The 23,695-nt window shown below is 43.3% G+C and overlaps 2 protein-coding genes across 22 annotated transcripts in view; one reads left to right on the top strand and one right to left on the bottom strand.

Moving 5' to 3' along the window:
* Positions 1-23,695, bottom strand: part of LOC110975002 (liprin-alpha-2-like) — a 135,660-nt gene that overhangs the window by 28,847 nt on the left and 83,118 nt on the right. For 13 of the 16 annotated variants that reach the window (XM_087130470.1, XM_087130474.1, XM_087130475.1 and 10 more), the window contains 8 exons: positions 17,870-17,971; positions 16,680-16,919; positions 4,705-4,815; positions 3,761-3,982; positions 3,495-3,641; positions 2,872-3,006; positions 1,916-2,002; positions 1,199-1,330 (listed from right to left, as the gene is read on the bottom strand). In XM_087130470.1, coding sequence (XP_086986596.1) covers positions 1,199-1,330; positions 1,916-2,002; positions 2,872-3,006; positions 3,495-3,641; positions 3,761-3,982; positions 4,705-4,815; positions 16,680-16,919; positions 17,870-17,971 — 1,176 coding nt within the window. The remainder of the gene's footprint in view (positions 1-1,198; positions 1,331-1,915; positions 2,003-2,871; positions 3,007-3,494; positions 3,642-3,760; positions 3,983-4,704; positions 4,816-16,679; positions 16,920-17,869; positions 17,972-23,695) is intronic. The other 3 variants (XM_087130468.1, XM_087130482.1, XM_087130483.1) reach the window with 1 other exon arrangement.
* Positions 1-23,695, top strand: part of LOC147795904 (uncharacterized) — a 79,573-nt gene that overhangs the window by 29,882 nt on the left and 25,996 nt on the right. For 2 of the 6 annotated variants that reach the window (XR_015423468.1, XM_087130486.1), the window contains exon 2: positions 20,524-20,725. Coding sequence is in view for 5 of the 6 variants with exons in the window: in XM_087130486.1 (XP_086986612.1) it covers positions 20,716-20,725 (10 nt within the window). In the remaining variant the exon portion in view is untranslated. Of the gene's footprint in view, positions 1-16,879; positions 16,969-18,747; positions 18,833-20,502; positions 20,726-23,695 lie in introns of those variants that run through there. The other 4 variants (XM_087130489.1, XM_087130488.1, XM_087130491.1 and 1 more) reach the window with 4 other exon arrangements.

Raw genomic sequence — 23,695 nt, 5'->3', positions numbered from 1 at the left:
TAACGTTATGTTGGCATTTTACTCTTAATGTATGCACTTGAAAGAAATGTGCTTCATTATTCACCCACACTCAAAAAAAATTATAATTTCTCCACAGCTAAGAACCTTTAAAGGCATACTACCAAAGTTACTGTCTTCCCACTTTAACAAGCCTTAATAAATCTCTCACTGACCAGCTAAAGAGTCCATATAATTGTATATAAATTTACATTTACTGTAGATCCACAATTTGCGATGAGCCAGGCTGAAAAAGATCTAAAACATTAACAACACCTGTAAAATTTTGCACCCAGAAATAACAAGTTCCAACTACTATCCCCTATTAAACCCATCAGAAACCCCACCTCCCCCAAAACGTGGGCAGTGATACTGGTTACACCGTATTTACTTAGCATTTCACAAATCATAATTTTTTTCCAAAGATTCCAAGACCAGTGTCTTATTTTGCCTCCTGTCCATCAGTCCAATGGACAGGCAAAAGCAAATTTGGACAGGCTGGTTTTGCTTGTCCAATGAGCCCATTCTTGTTCAACACATATACAGAAATCTTTAACACTAAAGAGCATTGTCTTGACCTTCCTCTCCAAAACACTGGGTGCTGTGGAAACATGTGACCCACCATCCCAAGACCAGGCTGAAGTAGGTAACTTCATCACCCTAAAATAGTGGAACTTCCCCTCTTCAGATTTTCATGGGAGTTTTACAGCTATCACTACCCGTACGAAAGCTTACTGCAGACAAAAGTTTGATTTAACATGGATCACTTTGAAGTGTAAAAACAAAGCTGAAGGAGAGGAATTGTCCAACGTCACAAAAAATACCGACTTCAGCCTGGTTTGGGGATGGTGGGCCACATTTGGCCTCAGATAACACCAAGCGGTACCACTAAACAATGTCCGTTGGGGAGGACAGACATTTGTTTAATGTTGGCTCTGAACAGACGGGCGGATAGTTCAATCCAAGAGGAAACTCTGTCCAAGACTTCGATTTTTCCCCCCACCAATAATGAGCCGGTCATTAAAATTTCACGGCACCTTAGCTACTACAGATTCAGATCAGTTTAGTTTCAATTTTCAAACAAAACCCACACACCAAAGACTGCCTGTATTTTTCTATGAAATAAAGGATTCGCTGACTAAACTGAAACAAACAAATCCTACCAAGCTTCAGGGGAAAAAGTTCCGGAAACAGGTCTGACCTTGTCGTCTAGTGCTGCCATCCTCTCCTTGAGGTGCAGCTGCAGTCGCTCATTGGACTCCGATAATAATTTATCCACAGTACTGGAAAGACGTTTGTTGTGCTCCTCGTTCATCCGTTCTCTTTCCCTCGCCTTCCGGGGGAGGGGGGCAAGAGGGAGAAAAAAACCACAGATGATTGATGTCGTAAAATGAAATGGATGGATGCAAAATATTTGTTTCTGTTTCATCAATCTTACGATTTGGTTTACATCGAGTGTCGGGGGAGGAGAAGACTTATGAGACGAGTGTATAAACAAACTGCCAGTATGTGGAATGGCCGCGTGCACTTTCATTCAATTTTTAAAAGAAATTTCTGGGTGGACAAAAATAAATAAAAGTATTTGTGCGGTCAGTAAACATGGTAAGCTATTATTAGCATGGCCGTGATAAATTATTAGTTTTGGATGTATTGGGAAAAAAATTGGCAGGGACTCGATATCTTTACAGCCACCCAACGTTCAAGGAAGCTAGGGTCAAATCAAGCTACATATATGTCACTTATGGCAACGAATGAAAATATCATTCATTCATATACAGAATCCGCATAAATAAAACTGATTCTTACGTAATACAAAGTAAAATTGAACAGCCAACGCCTGAAGTTTTGTGAGAATATTTCAAGATTTCTTTCTGACAACTTTGGCTGAAAGAGAGGAACAAATCAAGTCTCTTCTCACCCTCTCCAATTCTTGTTTGCATTCCTCCAACTCGCTTCGTAGTTGTCGGAGTTTCTCCTCGGCGCTGCCTTGTCTCTCTTCCGCCTGCTCAAAGTGTGAATAATGCACAGCCAAAAGTGTATCACAAGCTGTCGAACGGGGCACCAGTGATCTGTGCACTGGTCTCCGAGTTCTTATGTATTCACTTACACAAGGAAACGTGTACAATGAACTGCATCTGTGGATTTCATTCTGTATTCTGAAGTTCTACAAAGGATGCGTGAGCAACACACACCAACAATTCCATGCAGCTGCGATCCACAACCTTTACTCTCTACACCATGTTTTTTAGATCAATATAAGAATACACAACCAATATCACAAATTGCTGCAATATGCTGTACCTCTTTCTGCAGCCTTCATTCTGTATACAGTTCATATCTCCATGTGCTAATTTAATACACAAAGGAGCGTAACAGGCTGTTGAAATAGGCACCTCTGATCTGCAACACTTGCTCTGTCAACCATCTCCTTGCTCAGCTTGTTACTAAGGTCATTTTCCAATACTCAACTTCGTCTCCGTCTCAGGCTTTGTTCCCAAAACCAATCCTCGATTGTGGGCCTGAAGCGTTTGAATTACATTGGATTACTGTAATTTTTTGGCTTTCTTGCATCTTATTTGATGTTCTGTGGCACTATTAGACTGATTACTGGGCTTACAGCTTCAAAGTCAGCTGGTAAAAAAAACAGTTGAAGCCTAAGACGGAGCCGAAGTTGGGTATTGGAAAAACGGCCTAATGCTTGACCATAAGTTTACAAAATACGGTTGCAAAACCGTATTTTGACCACGGTGCGACCACACATGGGTGTGTTTCAAGAATTTACAAGACCACTTCCCAATCTTCAGAGTAGTCTTCTGCAGCCTGGTCTGCAGCTTTTTCTCAGACTTTCTAACGGCCCTAGGAACTCTCTGATACCTGAGACAGGGCCGCCATTCTCTCCGCCAGCTCTGCCTCCACGTTGGGTAGTTCCTCAGCTTTCCGTAGTGTCTGCGACAGCTTCTGCTCCGACAGCTCCAGCTTCTCCTGGTAGTGCCGCATTTTGTCCTCCGTCTGTGGAGGGAACAAAATTTGTGACCAAAGAAAAAAACCCCTGCTGCCTGCAACTGGTTTGCTTCAACTGCATTATAAGCAGGGCCAGCCTTAAACACGGCCTGTCTGAGCCAATTAACTTACCCAAAGTTTCCCTCCCTAAATGAACATGTACCGGCACTTATATGTGATTATGTGATCTTGACCCCTACGCCTAGGGCATGTAGAAATTTGTATTAAACCTGGAAGAATTGGTACTTCTTGGGCTAATGTTCAGGCAACTGCTTCACTGAGAATGTACCAGAAATGAGGACAGTAGATGATGTTTCAGAGAAATATCCGACTTAACTCTCGTACTGACGGGCATAGATGTTACCCTTCCACCCAGGGCACGAGTTAAACAGAAATTCATACCAAATTTGGCAAGTTTTTCACGTGTCTGCCGCTGGGTGTAGCTACGATTAAAGGTTCCTTTCACTTCTGATTTCCAGTCCAGCCCTACACCTCACCTGTCTGAGCAGTGTCTCTTTATTGGCCAGCTCCGACTCCAGTTTGTCGTTGAGATCGTGTAGTGAGGTAGTTTCCCGCTGGGAGTTCAGGTAGCGCTTCTCCAGCGTGGCTATCCGCTCCTCCATATCCTCCTTTTGGCACATAGCCTGGACAAAATGGCATCGGCAATGACAAATGAGTGACAATGACCCAGGAAACGCTGACGATTGTCAAAGATGTCATTTCCTTCAATTCCGATCTGGTGGTGAAGCATGGGCGTACGTACCTCCCGGGCGTCACGCTGGAACTTGGAGGCCGACTCCTGCGCTCGCAGCACCTCTTTCTGGGTCTTGGCCAGTGACTCCTCCAGGCTGGCCACCCGCAGCATCAGCTCTGAGGCCCGATCCTTGGATTGACTCAGTTCCTGGTTCTGCCGCTCCAAGGTGTCCTGCAGCTCCAGCACCCGCGACGCATCATCGTCTGGGTCGATGGAACCATTGGACAGCCTCTGCAAAGTTTTTCAAGGAGGGGGAGGTCCAGTGGTTACTATCTTTACCTTCCACATCTGTGACCCAGGTTCAAATCTAACCCAGGCTGGCACACCGAGATCGGGTTTTCAGATCCAGCATGGTTCCCTGGATTTTCCCTGGAATCTTTATCTGGAGTTTTCCTACCAACCCGTAAACACGCATGCAACTTGGTCTTGGACAAAAAACGAGGAAATTCCCACCTTTACGAGACTTCGTACAGTGTTTTTCAATTCTCAATGGCACGAGAGTGAAGTCCAAAACAAGGAAATCAGCTGATCCGAGGAAAAGTTGCACACCTGCATAAAACTTGACACTTCATTATCTTTTTACCAAGACCCTCTAGAAAGAGCAGGTTGCTGGTTATTTGATAGGACTACCCTGGATAAATACAAATAAACAGTAGTATTGGAGAGGGGGGCTTACAGATTTGAAAATCAACAACCTTGTACATCTCCACACAGTTTCATCCCCAATATCTTCAATCCTTGCATTCCCTAATCCCAATAAAAGTTCTGTTGACAATTTTCCTTGAATACCATGCAGCTGTGGTCAGCAAAGCATATCCTCTAGCCATCACGGTGGCATGGGGGCACCAGAACTGGCTTAATCTGTTGAGGCAATCCACCAGTAAGAAGACCAAGACAGCACAAATAGACAGACTGACAGACGAACAGACCGACAGACTTCCAGCCCTCCCCACCTTTGAATTTCTCCTGTTGGTGCTGGCCACATCTTCGTGGTTGACTGAGCTGAGGGACTGCACCTCGCCATTTTGGTTTCGGATGGAGTTCTGTTCCCTCAGGGCCAGATTCTGGGGGAGGAAACACAAAGTTAAAGTCACGTCCACCTCAACTCATTCAGATGTTCCACGACTTCCTTCTCAACTAGAGTGACCAACAGAATATAAACTCTTCACATCTGAGGTCTTTTAGTTTTTGCTTAGATTAGGAGGGAAATTCTTAAAAATTGCAGTTTGCGAAATTGTCTGCGGGGATTGACATGTAAATGTCAGGTCTTCTGTTACACTCTCCAGCTTAACATGTACATAAAGCCCTTCATCTCACAAAGAAACATAAAGATACATCTCTTTAACGTCGCAACATACAAAACACAGTTTAGGGTTAAACCGTTACAAAATGCATGTCAAAAAATTTTAACAATTCCACATTTTGTTCTTTGGGCGTTCTTTTGGCAACTGCCAGAAGCATGTTCGTGTTCACCCTCAAAAACATCCTCCATGTCTTAATGTCATACGGTGTTGAGAATTTTTTTCACTTTGAGCTGGATTACAAATGCGTGGGATGGTCCCGTGTAAACCGCAGTATAAAGGGATTAAGAATAAGGGAATAACAGGTGCCTGTAATTTTATACATGCATGGTGTTTGGAGAGTATATCACACAGTAAAATATTTGTTAACCCTAACTACCCAAAACTTGCCATACTCCACAAAGGTACTCAGTTACCGAAAGCTCGTCAATCATATATTTCAGAGCACTGATTTAATCTGATATTCTTGTCCATATTCTGATCACGGTGCTACACAGCCCTTCCATAATACTCCAACAGCGGGTTTTGTGAGGTTTTGGCAGGTTTGGTACCGTACCTGAGGAACTTGTTGAATTTTGTGAGACTAGGGATTAAAGGCCCAGGGAGATGGTGTTGGATTCTGTGTGAGTTGGGACACACACGGGTCACTGTGTGCAGTGTGTGGCTTGCTGTACCAATTCTTGGACTATGCTTGATTTTGTCAGGTTTGGTACTGTTCAGTGCAAGTCATCCTATACTGCATAGACCCATCCATACCATATCACTCAAACTCCAACAGGCTCATTCTGTTGGAGTTCATCAGGTTTGGTACAGTGACCTGCATGTACAAGTACATAGACAAGTACATGAACCTGTTGGATTTTGTGAGGTTCAGTATGCTTTCTAGTGCAGGAGCCTAGGGGGTTAGGGTTAATGATACAGCATGAGGGTTTGGACAAATTTCAGTACTTGATGTGAATGAGAGAAACAGTAAAAGTGCAGGTGCATGTACTCTCATAAAAATCTGGTTTAAGTATGAGAATTGTAAGGATGTATTTAAACCCTAGTACTAAAGTTGGAAGATTATACATCTTCAAGTCTACGGGGCAAAAAACAAAATGACGCAAAACACAAATATGCAAAATACATGTACATGACTCTTTAAAAGCCAGGATCCAAAGAAAGTTACACTGTACCATATGTCTTCGTACTGGAAAAAAATTCTGACATGCCCAACAGAGACACAGCCTTTTGCCAGTTAACATAGAATTTTCTTATCCGAAAAAGCAGCTGGGGAGGGTTTGTTCGCCCACAAATTCTTCAACCTTGCATTGTGCTTTAACCCAACAAAGCAAGATGCTTTACTACGTCAACCGTGAAAATGAAAAAAGAATTCTTAAACAAATAGGAAAATTATATGTGTTTACACGTCATCCGGGATCAAGTGGTGAAGTCGAAATGTGCTGGGGGTTTGTCAAGACCCCAGCTCACACAATCCAGCCAGTCACTCAACTTCAAGTGGGCAAGAATTCCAAGCTGACCGTCCAACTAGCGGTGCTGGCTTTGCCAACTGCAACTTCGGCGGCCATGGCTCAACCCGTCAACAGACACAACAAATCAGCTAGGCATAAGTGTGCTCTTAAAGACGTAAGAAATGCTACAAACATGCATTGTTACAGTCCTCATGCACTATAAGTTCAAAAATCACATCTTTAGTGAGCTCTCTCCTGAGCACATCTTCGCTTCACCTTTAAGAAGATCTTGTCTTTGAGGCTGCGCCTCGATCAATTTTAAACACAGTGAAAGACGTGTTATACACACAAACGCTCGACAGCCCAGACACATCCATTGCTGATGTGGTCTCCTCTTCCCCACCGCAGTCATCTCGAGCGTTTGTCTCACGATAGCACATCTCCCCCGACATTGGGGGGGAAAAAAAGGAAGTTACAACTCGAGTTGCCTTGAATAGAACCTTCCAGATTAGGAATTCAAAAGCCTCTACTGAGAGCATTATCCTCTTTCAGCAAGGGAAAAAAAAGGAGGGAAGGGGGAATCTGCAAATCTACTGAGCATTTGTCTAAGATGCTGGAACGATTGATTTTCACCCCCGTTTCACCTGTCTGAGTGACAGCTAGTGGAGAGGCCGGCAGACCTTGCATAAAGCCTATTTGTTTACCTCTCGGGTTTCCCTGGCTACTCGGAGTACCGATTCCACACCCCATCAAGAAAGCAATCTCGTTCCCTCGTTCCGAGGTGGGCGGCTTGAACATGATGTTTCTTGTCCCGGCACCCATCGTTCGCTCTTGTTGAGCGATACTCTACACGTGCGTGGTACAAGTACCAGTACATGATTCTCTCCTCCCCCCCCCGGACATCTCTTAGGTTTGCAAAGCCGACTGGAGAAGCCAAAGTGTGAATACGATGGGTAAATATTTTGACCAGACACCGAGCAGGTGGCAGCTCCTGAGGGAACGCAACCCGCACTCAGACGGACAAACACAAACGCAAACAATAGACAGAACTAGGGACAGCAATAACTCAACACCTGAATAAAATGACAGCCCATACGTGATCCGTACATGCCCTGTTCGGAATGAAATCTCAATCTCAACGGTGATTTGGCAGTTGGCATGCTGAAGGGTCTCCCTTAACAGGCTCTTGAGGGCGCTACACACAGTTCTCCCTGTGGAGGTGACCACTTTGTCAACCTCTGGTCGATTTTGCCTGGTGCCCAGGATGTATCTTGCGCAGCGGTCACCTGGGAAAATTGACCAGTGGTCGAATAATGGCCGTGGCTTGAAGTTGCCCCCCAGTTGCAAAAGAGATCAAGTTTAGCCAGAACGTCCCAGGGTTAATAACCATGACTATTACAGTTATCTATGATCCAACTACCTCAGTGAGGGTCAGTTCAGTTTAACCTAGCCCCTGGGGTGTACATGTATGTAAAATTACATTAAAATCAGAGGGTTTGGGACTGTTAGGGATAGCTGTATTCTATAGAGTCCTGTTTTGAACAGGACTACATTTTTTTTGTAAATAGTTGCCTTGCTGATCATTAAAAACCTCCATTTTTGTGTGCCGAACTGACATTTTTGAAAGGGCATCAGGGGTGCTTAAACACTTTTCAAGGGTCCACTCAAAGCAAATTAACTATGGCTTTTACACGTACAGTGTACATGTAAATACACAGGTATACATGTATGTTCATGTAGATTGTGAGCATTTCAAACTTTCCAATGAGGAAAAAGGGGACCTGTGCGTACAGACTTCCCCGGGGGAAGGGGCAACTTAGGGAATATTGCAACTACAAACTAAGGATCTGATGCAAATGACCTGCTAGCCATACGGATCAATTTTTAACCATCAAACATGTAGGATAAACAACAGACAGAACAACAGAGGTTTGCAAAGTGCAGACAGCAACGGCCTCGAAAGTTTTAAGAAAAACGTGTTTTAGAGGATTTGGGATAAATGTCATCATGCATGAATGAAAACACGTATGCATGTACGTCTGTACAAGGAAGCCATAACCGAAAATTTAGACGGAAAGTGCATTCACAGTGTATAAAGTAAATTGCCCTAGAAGAACATGTGTATGTACAGGTACATGCATAATATGGCAAGATTATTCACATGACCCAAATACCCAGTCACCCCTTTCTATTATAATGGAATCTACCTGTACTTTAAAAAGTCAAGAAACTTTTATGCAAGCCCTAATTTCATTGGCAGTTCTATAACTGCTAACGAGTGCATACTGGTACACTGTGCGGCTTCAGAGGTGAAAAAGTCCGGCAAAATTTTGTGACCGTAAGTAACATTTTGACAAAATTAACAACTTTCGTTTCTGCGTGGGTTCACGTTTTCCCTTAAAATTCTTCAAATGGCCCCCCCGCTGCAAATTGCCACTAATTATGAATTATTCATGAAGCCAGGCGGCAGCTTTGGACTTTGAATACATGACAGGAAAAGAAAATAAGTTGCTCACATATGCGCACCACAACTTTAACAAAAAAAGTAATTGTCACTTGTCATTCATTCCCCTGCGGCGGAAATTTCACAGGCTGCATTTTGACAAAATTGTTTGATGGGAAAGAGCGGAATTATTGAGGCCAGAGTGCCTCTCACCGCCCAAGGGTTTCCAAAGCTGGAATTTCAATTGTGGGAGAAAAAGTAAAAGAAGGCAGCCCCATCTCAGGTTTTTTCCTCCAACATCTCTTCATTTTTCACAGGGAAACACTAAGGACCACCAAAATAGACTGAAGTTGTCATTATTCAACTGCAGACTTTTTTGGTAGATGTTGATAACGCTATGTCCATTGATTGCCACTAAGACCACATACAGCAAAATTCAATCAACATGACAAATCACAACTGCACGTCACAATCAATCTCTCTCGTGTCAAGAGCACAAACTGGAGGAGGTTTTTCTGGGGGGAAGGGAAGGGGGGGAGGAGATAGAACCCCATGCCCGGTGAATGTGCTGATCTGGCATTAAAGCCGGTTCTTGTCAAGAAAAAAAAAAGTCCAAGCTCGTGTGTCTGGAATACAATACATCCTAGTACATGAATGAGTGCATTGCGTCAAAGTCATAATGTGCTGCAAGCTGCATTAGGGTGAATCGTTCTTCATCCAGTGGCGGAACAAGACAAAGACATCACGAGACCTAGAAAATCGGCAGGCGGAAAATTGCATTTCTTCTTCTGACATTTTTTGGGCCCAGTGGAATTCCATTAGGGCTTCAAGCAGCAACAAAACAAATCGCATTGCAAATGTTGGTGTGTGACCACGTCCACAGACCCAAGGTCACATTCATTTCGTGACACGAACTGGAGTCCCCTACCTTCTTTGTACGACCGTCTCAACATTGTATCTCATCTCAGTCACTACTCACTCTCAATGGCACTTTCAAATCACAGTTTCTCTTCTCCTTTTTTTTCTACAGCAAATTAAACTGTTTTAACCTCACAGGTACCCATTTATATTCCTGGGTGTGGGGGGGAGGATATATTGCAGTAAAGCATCTTGCCCAAGAACACAATGCTACAATACTACTGCAATGAGTCAGACTCTTTGTTCTACTATATGAGAAGTCATGAGCAGGGGGCGACAGCAAATACAACGGTGGATGGTAAGGAAAATGACCGATGTCGCCGAGTCCCGGTGATTTCAACCTCTGCATGCACTCACACATCTCCCACTTCCAACCAAACTCATCCAGCCAATAAGCATGTCCTCACAACCCTAACAGGATTTGTGGCTTCTTATAATTGACTGTTTTTTCCCCTGCCTCGCAACTTTATCTCACTCGTTGGCTGACCGATTCCAGGACCCCGCGAGGGCGAACGGCTGTCGGCACAGAGCCACTAAGCCAATTATGTCATCTTGAGAGGTGCACGGCATGCAGGGGCAAGCCGTCTTGAGCGACATGAACGAGCCCCAACATGTGTTTCAGGCAGAAACAGAAGGCAAGACAGCACTTTAAAATATACAGTACACACTAATTGTTTGTGTGCAATGCTTTGGTTCGACTGCTATTACAAGTGCCAGCGGACATACATGCCTTGGCATGCCCCGTGTGGAAAAATTTGTCCCAATAATGTTTTGTGCCCCCAAATATCTATGTTCAACGCATGCTGTCTCTACAACAACAGAACAAGTACGTGTCTAGCACAGTGCCACAGTGTTTGTCTTGACGGACATGGATGTTAAGAAAATCAGCATGTCATGCGATTCCCTGTAATTCAGCATAAAGCCCCAACCAACAAGGCTCAGGTGAGAATGGAACCTGGGACAGAAGTGCACGCACAGCAGAAAAAAAAATAGACATTAGCCTCACACCTCTCTGTATACTCACACTGGTGTCAAGACTGTTTTTGTTTATGGACAATGCAGGATAACGTCACTATCGATCGTTTAAACCAGAATGCATGATGTTACACCGGCTCACCCGAGTGTCGTGTTTTTCCCTCCAGAACAGTTCTTCCTGTAAACTCGACAATGCCCTGGAAACATGGTCCAGGAATACAATCGAAAGATAATAATGCTGAGCAGAATTCCCAGCCCCCCCCCATTTGCCACTTCATTCCATATCTCACAAACAAGACGTGACCGTGAGCGCACGAATGAGGCATGTCCTCCAGCCGTGCTGGATTCTTGCTGTTGCTTACAAATACGTGTGGGCAGGCCTTTCTTAAATGACCAATGATTTCTGCTGCAGGCGATACATTTCCAGTCATCTTCATTTTCCCCAACCGAATAAAAAAAAACTCGTGTCTTTGCTCCTATAATTCAGTTCTGATGGGGTAGAGATCCTACATAATCTCTTATCATCGAGAAGGCTTGATTCGAAATGACGATGCCTCGGCGAAAACGTCTTAATATACATGTAAATCTGCAAAACAATGTCAGTCTGCAGAAACACGCACCATGAGTGTCATAACAGCGACCGGGTCACTGACTGATGTAAGCTGCATTTATACTCGTACCTCACCTCTCACCGACTTGGGATCCAAACCTCCACAAAAGATGAGCTTGGACTCCCATGACGCATGCTCATGATTTCAACTCATTTTCCAAAGCAGACAACGCGTCACTGAACGGCACCGTGAGTTCACCACATTGTCTTTACTATGTAGAGCCCCAATCAAAACCAGTTTTTAACTGTGAAACTTGACTTTAATCAAAAGCTGATCTACGGAGTCATGGAACTATGATGCCAACATGCATACAAAGTATACTGGAGCCGGGATGGGAATTTCCCAGTTCTTCCCGATGGGTTTCTTCAATTCGACAACATGACCAGCATCTCAGTTTGTGTTTTACAATGTACAAATTGAGTGAATTTATTTTAGTTTACCGGTGCCATGTTCATTTGCTTATTCTGTGACGTACACGTATGTTGAAATTATTTTATTTTGTTTCAGTGTTCATTGTATGTTCCAACGAGGTAAAAATATTGTGACGTGAGTTCACCATTACTTAATTGTTTGTCATATGCAGGGCCCCAATGGAAACCTGTTTTTAACTGTTTGGGCATACCCTGGGTAAACACATGTGAATGCAATAAATGGCCAGATCCCATGAAATGAGTCACTTAGGGCCGCTTTTTTTCTCTTCCAGTAATCTAGTGTGATGATCTTTGAAGCGTTTCATGGTGAAGGTGGCGAATAAAGGAAAGGTTTGCGGGGCACCATGTGAAGATACAATGTACATGTATCTCTCGTTGAGTACTGAAAAGGACCAGAGGGTTTCGACAGTTGTATGCTCTGTCCGTCATCAGAAGACTGCCAGGAGTCATCAGGGGACGTCCGTCCAATGACAGAGAGAGCATACCGGTGCTGTCCGAAATGTTGAGTACCCTCCGGTTCTCTTCAGAGCCACACATACGGTACAAAAGAGATATCCTTACATGATGCTACTGCAAACCTTTACCTGTACTTTATTAATCTGGTTTTAGTTTGCACATGAAAGCGCAAACCGAGCAACATGTACGTGTACTGGTTTCGATGTTAATTTGCCATGTTGAGGAAAATGGACATTATGAGGGTGAAAAATGTTGAAGAGTCCTACCCCCTATTGACTTCTGTACAAGCCAAGGCTTCCAATTCATTTCATAAGGTTAGGTTATACTGTGCATGTATGCGATCAGAACCAGCAAAGCATGTCTTAAGTAAAGTTTTCTCACTGTTTTGATTTTTCACCCACTTTGGCGTCCAGATGAAAATGGACACTCTAAGGGTGAAAAATGTTGGGGACTCCCAGTGATTTACACGGTGCACTTTGGCATCCAGATGAAAATGGACACTCTAAGGGTGAAAAATGTTGAGGACTCCCAGTGATTTACACGGTGCAGGGTTCTCTTGAAGGCCTTTCACTCAAAAGTTGCTCTGACAATGTCAGACTCCTTTTATTACATGTACATATACATTGGATCACATACACAAGTTCATGTCTGCAACGAGCAGACCATTAAACAAATGATCCGTCCGGTTTCATTCAAGGAATGAACGTTCAATGCCCACCTGCATTTTCGGGTTCACAGGAACAGTGTACATAGAGGGAGTTTAACTCCACTCAGCGCAATATATAAAAATGGATGTACATGTATCTGAAAATCACCGGGACAAGAATAATTCCCCCCATGCCGGTGAGGCAATATCGAGTTTGCGGACTTGCAATTTTTTTTGCTCCAGATTGAGGCCGGAGCTTCCGTTAATAAAAAGTCAGTCTCAGAAATGCTGGACAGAGGAGACAGAGAGCGAGAGAGAGCTGGTGAGAAGGAAAAAAGTACAGATTCGAGAGGTTTCAAAAGACTGGCTCTACGGCAGGAAGGAGGTGAACACACGCACACACAAAAAAAAGCAGCGTTGAAACATTATCTCTGCACTCCGGTTACAGGGACTTTGTGACAGATTGTCTAATTGGATGAAAGCTGGGCTAGTCTGGTCCCTGATTGGTTGGGGCTGGGGCTTTCTCTCACCATGTCCAAGGGGGGGGGAGGACTGACACGATGAAGATGGTGCGTGGATCTTTTCTAGGCTTGGATATTGGGAACTCCAGCACTGTTACCATGAGATTGTAGGCATGTTTGCAAGCTGAAATGTATCTACCTGGGAATGTGCATGCACCTGTGTTTGTGACTGTACCCAATACAATCGGTCTTAGATGTGACTCCAATTGTTTTAGCAGCTTTGTTTCAATGGGTCGATCACATGAATAACAGAAAGACTGCAAACAGAGATTTTTGTCCTGATGTACAGTGTCTTGTTTCAACTTCAGCTACCCAGGTCAAAGAGCCATTCACAAGTGGATGTTTTTCCATTTAATAACTTGATATAACAGTACATGTATACACATGTACTTACATGTATTACATTTTACTACTGTCAAAATAACTCCTTCCTTTATAAAACTTCTGTTCGTCACCCGCCTTCGTTGGTAAATTTTCAGCGAACAAATTACCCACAAAATGCTGAAATTTTTCCTAACAGCTGTCTCCTGACTCTGTTGCAACAAAAAGGAAAGTCCATTGTTAACAGCTTTTGGCAGTTCTCCACCTACATGTAATTGCTTCGTGGCATCCTCTTGATAATACAACTGTTAACCGTCAAGTGACAAACAGCGCTGCGTTTTGAAAAATGAGCGCTGCATGGCTCTGACACTGTAAACAACACGAGCACTGAGAGAACCGGTACTCAAAAAGACAAAATATACATATATCACCGAGGCATCAACTGCATGACTAATTGGATCCCATTACAAATTTTTAAAAGCAAGCGGTCATACCAAGGATGAAAGTAACGCTTGTCAAATTTGCTCCTTCCCTGATGCCGTTTATTTTTCAATAAACTCTGATGGATTTTTGGCTCTTATATTCAACATCGATGTTGAATACAAATTATGCCATCAATCATGATGCCCGTTCCTTCCTCTTTCGGGGCTCAGGACAAACAGAAAAAACCAAGCGTTCTTGGACGAATGACCGTATGACCGATGACCAGCACTTAACAACTGTCACGGCACAGTTCCGTGCATGCTTCAACGTAAAGTTTGCGCGTCAGTTGAATTCATTTCCCTCAATCTTTACTGTTCTTTTATTCTTCATAGCAGGATCTGGGGTAACACATCCTTTTTTTTCCAAACCTTTTCTAATTTGATAGCCGCTTCACAGTTACCGTACGTTCATGGGAAAAAGTCCCAACACAATCTTATTCAAATCAGGAGGCTTACACGTATGAATAAGCCAGGAACTGGTCACAAGCAATACAAACTGCATGTTGTTATGGTACCCCGCTTTGCTAAGCAAACATTTTCTGTGCCTCTAAGCACATTAATTTAATGGGCAATTTCTTAATCTGCTCAACAGTATCTTGAAATTTGGCCCCGATATGGAGATGAGAAAATCTGAGCAACACATGTCCGTCTCGTATTCTACACTGTACACAGGTACCAGCATGTGCAGCTTTTGCCATGGACAAAAACCAGTGCACAGGTACATGTACACGTACATGTATGCTTCATGTCTGTAAATAAACACCAATGAGGGTGGGTACTCTTTGCCATCAACTCCCATTAGTCTTCTAATTGGCAGATGGTTTAATGACAAGCCTTCTGATTGGACAGTGATACAGTGAAAAGCCTGTGATTGGACAGTGACATGAGGACCATTCTTTTGATTGGACAGTGACATGAGGACCATTCTTTTGATTGGACAGTGACATGAGGACCATCCTTTTGATTGGACAGTGACATGAGGACCATTCTTTTGATTGGATAGTGACTTGAAGACCATTCTTTTGGTTGGACAGTGGATGTTAAAAGACCCACTGAAGGGTGGTGTACACCATCGGTTTTTTGTCGTAATTTCACAAGATTGGCTGATTACGGTATGTTATATTCACTGCAACTTACATTCCACACACTCATTTCATGATTGAGCCAACTGCTTTGTGAAAAATCGAGAAAAACAAGTGGCATTTTCAACGCTTTAATTGAGGGTCTTGTAGTGTATCTTGCGTAAAAGGGCATTCGTAGTACAAGCGCACATCGTCTGCGGGGTCAGGTTGGGAAGCAAGCATGACAGGCTCTCATTCCCTTGAAAAAGGAGCAGTTTTCAGCGGCTGGGAGTAATCAGTGAATTTACCATGGAGTAATGCGCCTCCTCGACAATGCAGCTTGCAGATTCATGGAAAAACTTCATCCAGGAACACAGCAGTCGACTCGCGTCCGTGACATCGAAACGAGTAGGCCTATATGATAATGCACATGCGCACGCGCGATCATGTTTATAACAGCACTTTCATGTCAGTTCTCACGTCGATGAAAGTCTAAAACACCATTCATAGTTGAGTCATTAATAATTATAAGTAAAAATGAATTATGTCTTAAAACACGGGAGGATTAACATGTGGAAATCATACTTTTTGTTGATGGAAATCTTTGTGTCGGAAACAGCTGCCATAATGGATCATACCATTATTATCTAGGCGTGATTTTGAATTCCCAAAGTTTTCCGTTAAAATAAACCTTTCCTTAAATAAAATTCAACGTCACACGGATCCAATTTATTTTCTACTTTACGCCTAACACTCAGGTTTCTATAATTTCAGTTCACAGTGTTTTTGGTGAAAGAACGTCAGTATATTTAGCTGCTTTTAGGTTTATCCGTTCATTAATGGAGACTCCTACAACATCTGCAAACACTTCATACCAGTATAAGAAATTTGGCGCCTGTTAAAAGGATGTGATGCGCGAAGTGAAATTAACTCTATTACGATGGTCGGCCGACCATCATAATAAAAGAGAAAAAATTTTAGTTTTTCTCGAAACTACAGCATTCTGGGTGGAAATATTTTACAGACTGATTGAGACGGTTGTGTATTTTCTTTCAAGTAAGATATTTCAGGATTATATGGTAGTCCGATTTTCGAGATTTTACCAATGGTGTGCACCACCTTTAATGCTCTAAAGACAAGCCTCCTGACATGTACAGTAGCATGATGACAAGCCTTCTACTTGGACAGTAACAAGAAAACCAGGCCTTCAATTGGACATACCCACTTAATGCTATAAGGATAAGCCTCCAAACTGAACAGTAACATGAAGACAAATCATTTGATTGGACAATAGACGTTAAAGGGACCCACCTCCTGATGGGAGCGTTCCAATTCCTCCTCCAATGAAGAAACCCGTTCCAGGGCCAGCCGCAGCCGCTCCCGAACCTTTTCGTCCAGCGCCTTGTGGTGTTCAAACAGGGACTTGAGGGCTTTGAGGACCTCCACCTCCGAGGACACGCCGGCTGGAGAGGACGCCTGCCGCTTGACGACCGTCATCCTCAGGGAGCGCTCGTGCCGTGAGACTAAGCATTCAAGATGTTCCAGTAGCAACTGGATATCAAGAAGATTGGGAAAGGCTCATGTTTATATAAGACTATGGGTAAAGACTACCTTACTTTGTTTAGAATTCACAACTCACTGATCTCCATGTGAAAAAAATCGGGAAGTCCGATGGCCATTTTGCTCTGTTTAAAGAATGAAGCCGTTTAAAACTGGTTCCAGATCCTTCCATTGGAATGTGACAAGGGAGCAAGCCTCAACCACTCCCCCGTCACTTAAACACAATTCTTTACAATCCGTTGTTTGTAAATTCATAGTAAGGAAGAAAGTGACTACACTTCCAACAGCCAAAGGTATACCAAGATTTGTTTGAAATGGCTATCAGTGATACAACCCCTCCACTACCCTGCATGCAGGCCCACCTACACGTATGTACATGTACACGTACATTTGCATGAGTACGTATGTAAATGTATGTACATGTACGTACATGTGGGTAGGCATTCACCGTGCTAAGGGAAATTTGAACTGAGTCCCCACAACGTTTTCGGCCCCCACAAAATACCGGTGAAATATCGAGAGTAAGTCCCCACAACTCAAGTGCAGGAGTACGTGTCCATGTTAACCAGCCCTCATGGCAAATACCTGTTCAGCCGTACATTATGCAAAAGTCATTAAAGTCTTTGTTTGGGGGAAATGCAAGGTACATGTATCTACCGGTCGATACAATGTACATCGTATGCAACTGGGATTCATAAAAAAAAGAGAACGAGGAACTTCCCAACTGCTCAAGGTTTTATTATATGGTGTCTTTTGATTTCCAATAGCGTACACACACATAATCTGCTGATCTGAGGAAAAGTTCCTTGCCTGGACACGATTTCACGTGGCCTCTTTCTTCTCACATCAAAAACAACTGTAAAAATCCACGTGACTGGCTTTTAACTGATTAGCAGGCCTCCACATGGAATTCTAAATTCCGATCCCCAAAAACTGCTTACCCTTGTGTTGTTCCTCTCCGCTTTTAGTTCGGCTATTTCCTCCTCTCGTTCTAAAAGTTGTTCCCTGGATTGGTTCAGTTCCTTGGTCAGAGTTGCAAATTCCTGGATAGACAAAATGAATGCAAGAAAACCCATGTCACACACTTTGCTCTCGGTCATACATGAAATGTAAATGTAACGTACTCACTAGGCATCTAGTTGCCTAGTGCCATCAGCGGAAGGGTATTTTCTAAACGTGAAATGAGGATGTCGATTCCATGTTCCCCCCCCCGTGTTCAATACTGAAATTCCTCAGCAATATGAAAATCCTCCACCTGCAGGTACGTGGTCTGGGTACCGGTCAAATACAATGTACGTGTACACTAGCACACACAGTTATGCCTTGGCAATAACATTACACAAAGTAATACAAAACAATTGGGGTTAGCAATCTGCTGGGGAGTCCCGAGGATTGAAAAATTATTCAGATTTTTTCGCATCTTTCTTCAGTTGATCATCTCTATTTCCTGCAACTGATTTTTGCATCCAAAGCAATCCATTCACCCTAAAATGTCCAATCAGCAACCCAGGTGACAATCACGGCTTTTCAACGGAATGTGCATGGCCCATTCCTCAATCAGCAGTACAAAAATACCATCCAGTCTAACCTCCAATAAGGAGCAGCTCTGAAAGCAAGAAAGCTGAGCAACCCCCCCACCCCCTGAATTTTTCAACATTCTGGAGCCCGGTCAGTCACACATCACGCTGCGCAAATAAACACGTTGGTTCCCTTCTCCCAAGTCCAGGCAGACGAGACTTAATTCACAATTTATGATAACGAACTGACTGCCAAATCAACTTCGGTGGCCAAACCCTTTTTCTTTCCCTACTGCCTGCAGCGCCCACACTTTGATTACTGCAAGGACTGACACAGAGAAATCTCCCCCCCCCCATCTCATCTTTCAGTAGTCTGCACGTTGACGGGTAAACTGATCTGACGCGGCGTGAAAATGTTCCCAGATTTACTGACTTAAAACTCGGCACCCCGGGGACAGAACTTTGGGAGAACGAGTCAGTCTTCCAGAATTGCTGACAGCTCAGCGAGTTCAGAATTTGCATTTGAAATATAAATAGTCATAATTCATGTATGCAGTTACTTTGTTGAAAAATAAGTGTCCGCCAGCAACATGTATATACAAAACATATAAAAGTGATGCCCCTTCATTCTTAAGTTCAGAAAGCTGGGGAGTATTCGTCCCATGTCGAAGAACCCCATGAGTACACATATCTACATGTACGTATGTGGGTTATTCCAGAAATCAGGGGTCCAAGAGTGTGACATTTTGTGTCCCTGTTTTATCTGACCTTTGTTATTTGACAAGGAAATACCACCGGAATGATTTCAAACTATTACTATTTGTTTGGCAGGTAATCTGCATCAATTCATCACTCTTTGAAATTATAAAATCTGTTCTGAACTTACAAATCATATGTCAGATGTGGATAGGGACACGAACAAAAATTGGACCCCTAATTTCTGGAACAACCCATGTACATGTACATCTAAAAACACAAAAAAAATTAATTCTTGAAAGATGAAGTTTTGAATGTTTGAAAGCATGAAGCTGGTATGACTAGTTAATGACTAAAGTAAAAAGAGCAAGTTATAGGCAAAATTTGGCGGGTCAATACCAGGAACCAAATGAACGTATGTGTACACGTCTATCTTTCCTTCCGTCTTATACGTACCTTACAAATACAAGTAGGCTAAACCTCATAAAAGGCATAAGAATTATTAGCTTCTTCATATTTTTTAAAGAAGCCATTGGATTGCATTTCGATGCAATTATCAGGCCGTCCAGTGTGCACGATGCACAATTTAGGTATCCACTTAAGAATGTCCCCCCCCTTGCTGCAACCTGACACGGTGCCCATTCCTCGCTTTGTCCCAATTCAGATACAGTAATTCCTGAAGTTTGCAGCAAAGGATTGGTCGCAGGACTACTAAATCCCCCCAACCCTCAACAAATTAAGCCGGGCTTGAATGACAATAAGGGAGGGGGAGTCTCGTGGGAGACGCTCATAAGGGTCAGGCGCGATCATAATGCCGTTGTCCAGCGGCATGCTAGCCAGTGCCCTCCTGAACGATCGGACGATCTCCGAGCGAGTCCCCATGAGACTGGAACGGAGGGAGAAAAAAGACAGCAAAATGCCATCGCGATTTACGGTCTACTCAAAAAAAAAAAAATAGGGCTGCGGATTTAAACTCTGCAGATATGGGAAAAACAAGATAAAGAGATGGTGAGAAAAACGACCGTCAAGAGGGGCAAACACGCTTTGCCAAGCGACAAAGCAGGCCAGTGCGTTCTCACGCATTTGTTTGTAAAAAAAGATCCTGGATTGCTTCGAACTGCTACTGTGTCACAGGGATTTGGAAGTACCGTTGAGCACATTTTAAACCTGTCAAAAATATTGTTAAAAGCACACTGTTTAAAAAAGCTGGCTAATCTTTTGCCCAACGTTGGGTACCAGGTGAATCGCCCGGGGAAAAAAATACCCAACAGCTGGTTTTATCTTCTACAACATGGGCAAACTTGTCTCATTGTTCCAACCATTTCAGAGAATGTTATTTGTACTACCCCTTTTTCACCCAGAGTTTTGATCTTCTTGCCCAGGAAAACACCTGGTGCCCAACGCTCAGCATTTCACCATGTATGTACCTGACGTCTTGATCCCTGCAAAATCCTTCTCAAAGGCAAAATGACTAGGCAACAGCAGAGATTAAGCAAGCAAGGAATCAACCAGAGCAAGAATGGATCAACATACCAGGCCGATCGTCACTTTTTTTGATTTGTACATTCCAGGCCATGGGAGTCGGTAAGCAAGACGCAGTAATTCTTGTATTTTACAGTTCAAACTTGTTTGTTTCACATTGTAAAAAAATGTTTTCAGTTTGAGAAGTACTCTTAACATCGATATTGTTTGTCACTCTAGATCCTGTTTATCATAACATGTTGAAAAAGCAATTACAGCGGTCAAGAAATTTGCATTTTAACCGGCCAGTCACTGGAAATAAGACATAAAAAAACGGTACATGTATGTTGATTGCCGTTCCTGATGCCAGCAGCAAGTCAGCATAAACTTCTTAAAAAACATTGCTATGCATAATGCAATTGCTCCAGCAATCAAAAGAAAAAACTGACAACTGTCCAACTTTTATTTGTTCCATGACAAACATGTCTTCCTTTGGCATTCCACGGCAAGATTCTGACCACAGGAAATGCTGAGGGAACTGTAAACATTCCAGGTAGTCCTTCCAGACAAATCCACAACATCTGTAGGTACATGGATATGACACTTTGAAGTTCCTTCTCTTTTCCACTTCCAGCATGTCCAGGGCATGAGTTTCCTGTTTTTCCTTGTATGCAAAAGCCATTTGGGAAACTATATTCAAGGGCACTCATTCCTGCACATTAACTCCAGAACCGCTATCACGGCATGACAATTTATCCATGACTTTTCTCATGACTTCCATGACGGAGTTTTGTTTCCATGATCAAAGAAAACCTGCGGCATGCATGTGGCCAAGGGCCACCACAAATCACAGACGAGCAGAGCATTTCGTGCAGAGATACATGTACCGGTATCAAGGCAACAAATATCCAAAGATCTAAAGATTTCACGTGCAATGCACATTTGGGCCTCTAGCTCTCGGAAAAACTATCCGGGAACAACACGATACATGACCATTCTCCCCAGGAGGCGATCGGGCCAGGCAAGTCAAATATCTTTTTGAGGGCGATTGTATTCATGATAAGGACATGCATGCTAAAAGGAATGCGGAGGTGGGGAAATCGATGCAATCACGAATACATGAACATGATGAATCCGAGAGCATCTTGGCGAAAATGTCACATGCTAAAGACATGGACGCCAGGTCCACATTCACGGGGGGATATGATATGATCAGCCAGATAAACTTTTTATAATCCCAGACGGGCGCAGACCAGGTCAGGTGGAAGAGAGTGCTCGCTGATTCATTCTCACAGGACGGTAATATATTCAATGTGGTCAGCTATCGCAATTCAAGATCAGTTCCTGACCTCCAATGGTTAAAAACAGTCGAAGAAAACTGACTGGAATGGGATTCAAACCCCAAACCTCCAGTGCTGGTCTGGTGCTCCACCCATCGAGCAGAGGCATAGTCGTGTCCAAATCACACATGCTCAGGGAAGTCACTAGCTAGTTTTTAAACCGACTTCCCATGTGCATGCTTGTTATTCTTGGTCCAAGCCAAGTTATATGGACATGGCTATACTTCATTATCAGAACAGGAGAAAAATCCTGAACTCATGTAACCCACTAAACACCAGAGAAATGAATATCTTTCAGAAAAATGGAAACCCAACAAGCTTAGTTTCACAGTATACTCACATTCCCAAGGTGCCCTCATTTCTTTCTTTTTTTTTCCTAAGAGCTGCGACCGGAATGGGTCCCATTTACATGTATGGGGCATCTGGTTGCAATTTCTATTGATTCTGAGGCGAGGAGGACTCCAGTCTCAGGCTCTGAACTGCACCATTTTTTTCCCCCAACAACTCACCTGTGTGTGTGGGCAGGTGGGGGTAGTGTTTCCAATCTGTTGGGTAAATACTGATTTCAGGACAAACACAAATCTAAAGAGAGAATGTTTCACGGTCAGATTCCAAATATTAAATGCGAGATTTGTGTTCAGGCCCAAGCTGGAGACACCCGCAAATGGTGCTTGGAAGATGTTTGCTTGAACGAGACACAGTCATGAATGACGGCAATTAAACCAATGGAAGTACAATTCCCCCCCCCCAAAAAAAGTGATGAATAACTGGAGGCTAGGGAGTCAAATCAAAATGATGACCTGATTCTGATTAGAAATCAAACCTGGTGTTCAAGGCATTGCCAACTCAAATATTTGTGCTCGGAAACTACATGTACCCTCCCCCCCGCCAAAATTTCAAATCACCATGCACGCTAGAGCAAGGTAAACAAGCCAAGGAAATAAAACTCCATCACAAAAAATCTGACGATGGTAATAGCAATCTCTCGATAGTCTTTGGGGGAGAGAGGGAATATCAGCCTAATCCGAGTGGCTGCGAGAGCACGCTCCTCATTTATTCGATCAAATATTTGACGTTTCAATAGGATGATGTTGTATGGAGGTGTGAAGCATTCCCCCCCCCTCCCTTTCTTTCTGTCCTTTTTACTGCTGGAAGAGAACCTTGCCCAGGGTGCTACGGAACAGACACATGGCGAGAGCAGCACACAGGATTGGCATTATTGTTACCAAGACTAGGCTTTTGGGCTTCTGAGTAGCCTGAATCCACAGCGGCCAATGTCCGTTGGGATTTGTTCAGAGCTGAGCTGTCTCTTGACACTAGTGAACTACGCATCCTGAAAGAAACATTTCTAAACGAACTTCTAACGAAACTGTTGGCAACCATTGCTTGCCCTACATTTAAAGGAGCATTCATTGTATTTTTGCTCACCTGTAATTTTTTTTTGGGGGGGGGAGAGGTGTATTTTATGCTAGCGCTTGTTCTTCCATATACATGTAGTGTACATGTACGGTTGCATGTACAATGTACGTGTACAGTAGGCGCCAATTCCAGCGAACATTCCTAATCCCTGAATATGACCATTCAAAAGACAACTACAACAACCAGAAAGACTTTGGTAAGAATTTCTGTTTCAAACTATTCCCTTTCTGTGCATTGTTCTTTCCTATGCCAGCTTGTTCCAACATGCGATAAATTTCTGCTTTTCCACTGCTAGTGCCGATATCTCCCTTCGTTTCTGACCCGGGACTCAAAG

This window comes from Acanthaster planci, linkage group LG20 (assembly GCF_054643075.1).
Source record: "Acanthaster planci isolate LZ-2023a linkage group LG20, COTS_SCS, whole genome shotgun sequence".
Classification (NCBI taxonomy): Eukaryota; Metazoa; Echinodermata; class Asteroidea; order Valvatida; family Acanthasteridae; genus Acanthaster; species Acanthaster planci.
This window is presented reverse-complemented; position numbering and strand designations above follow the sequence as displayed.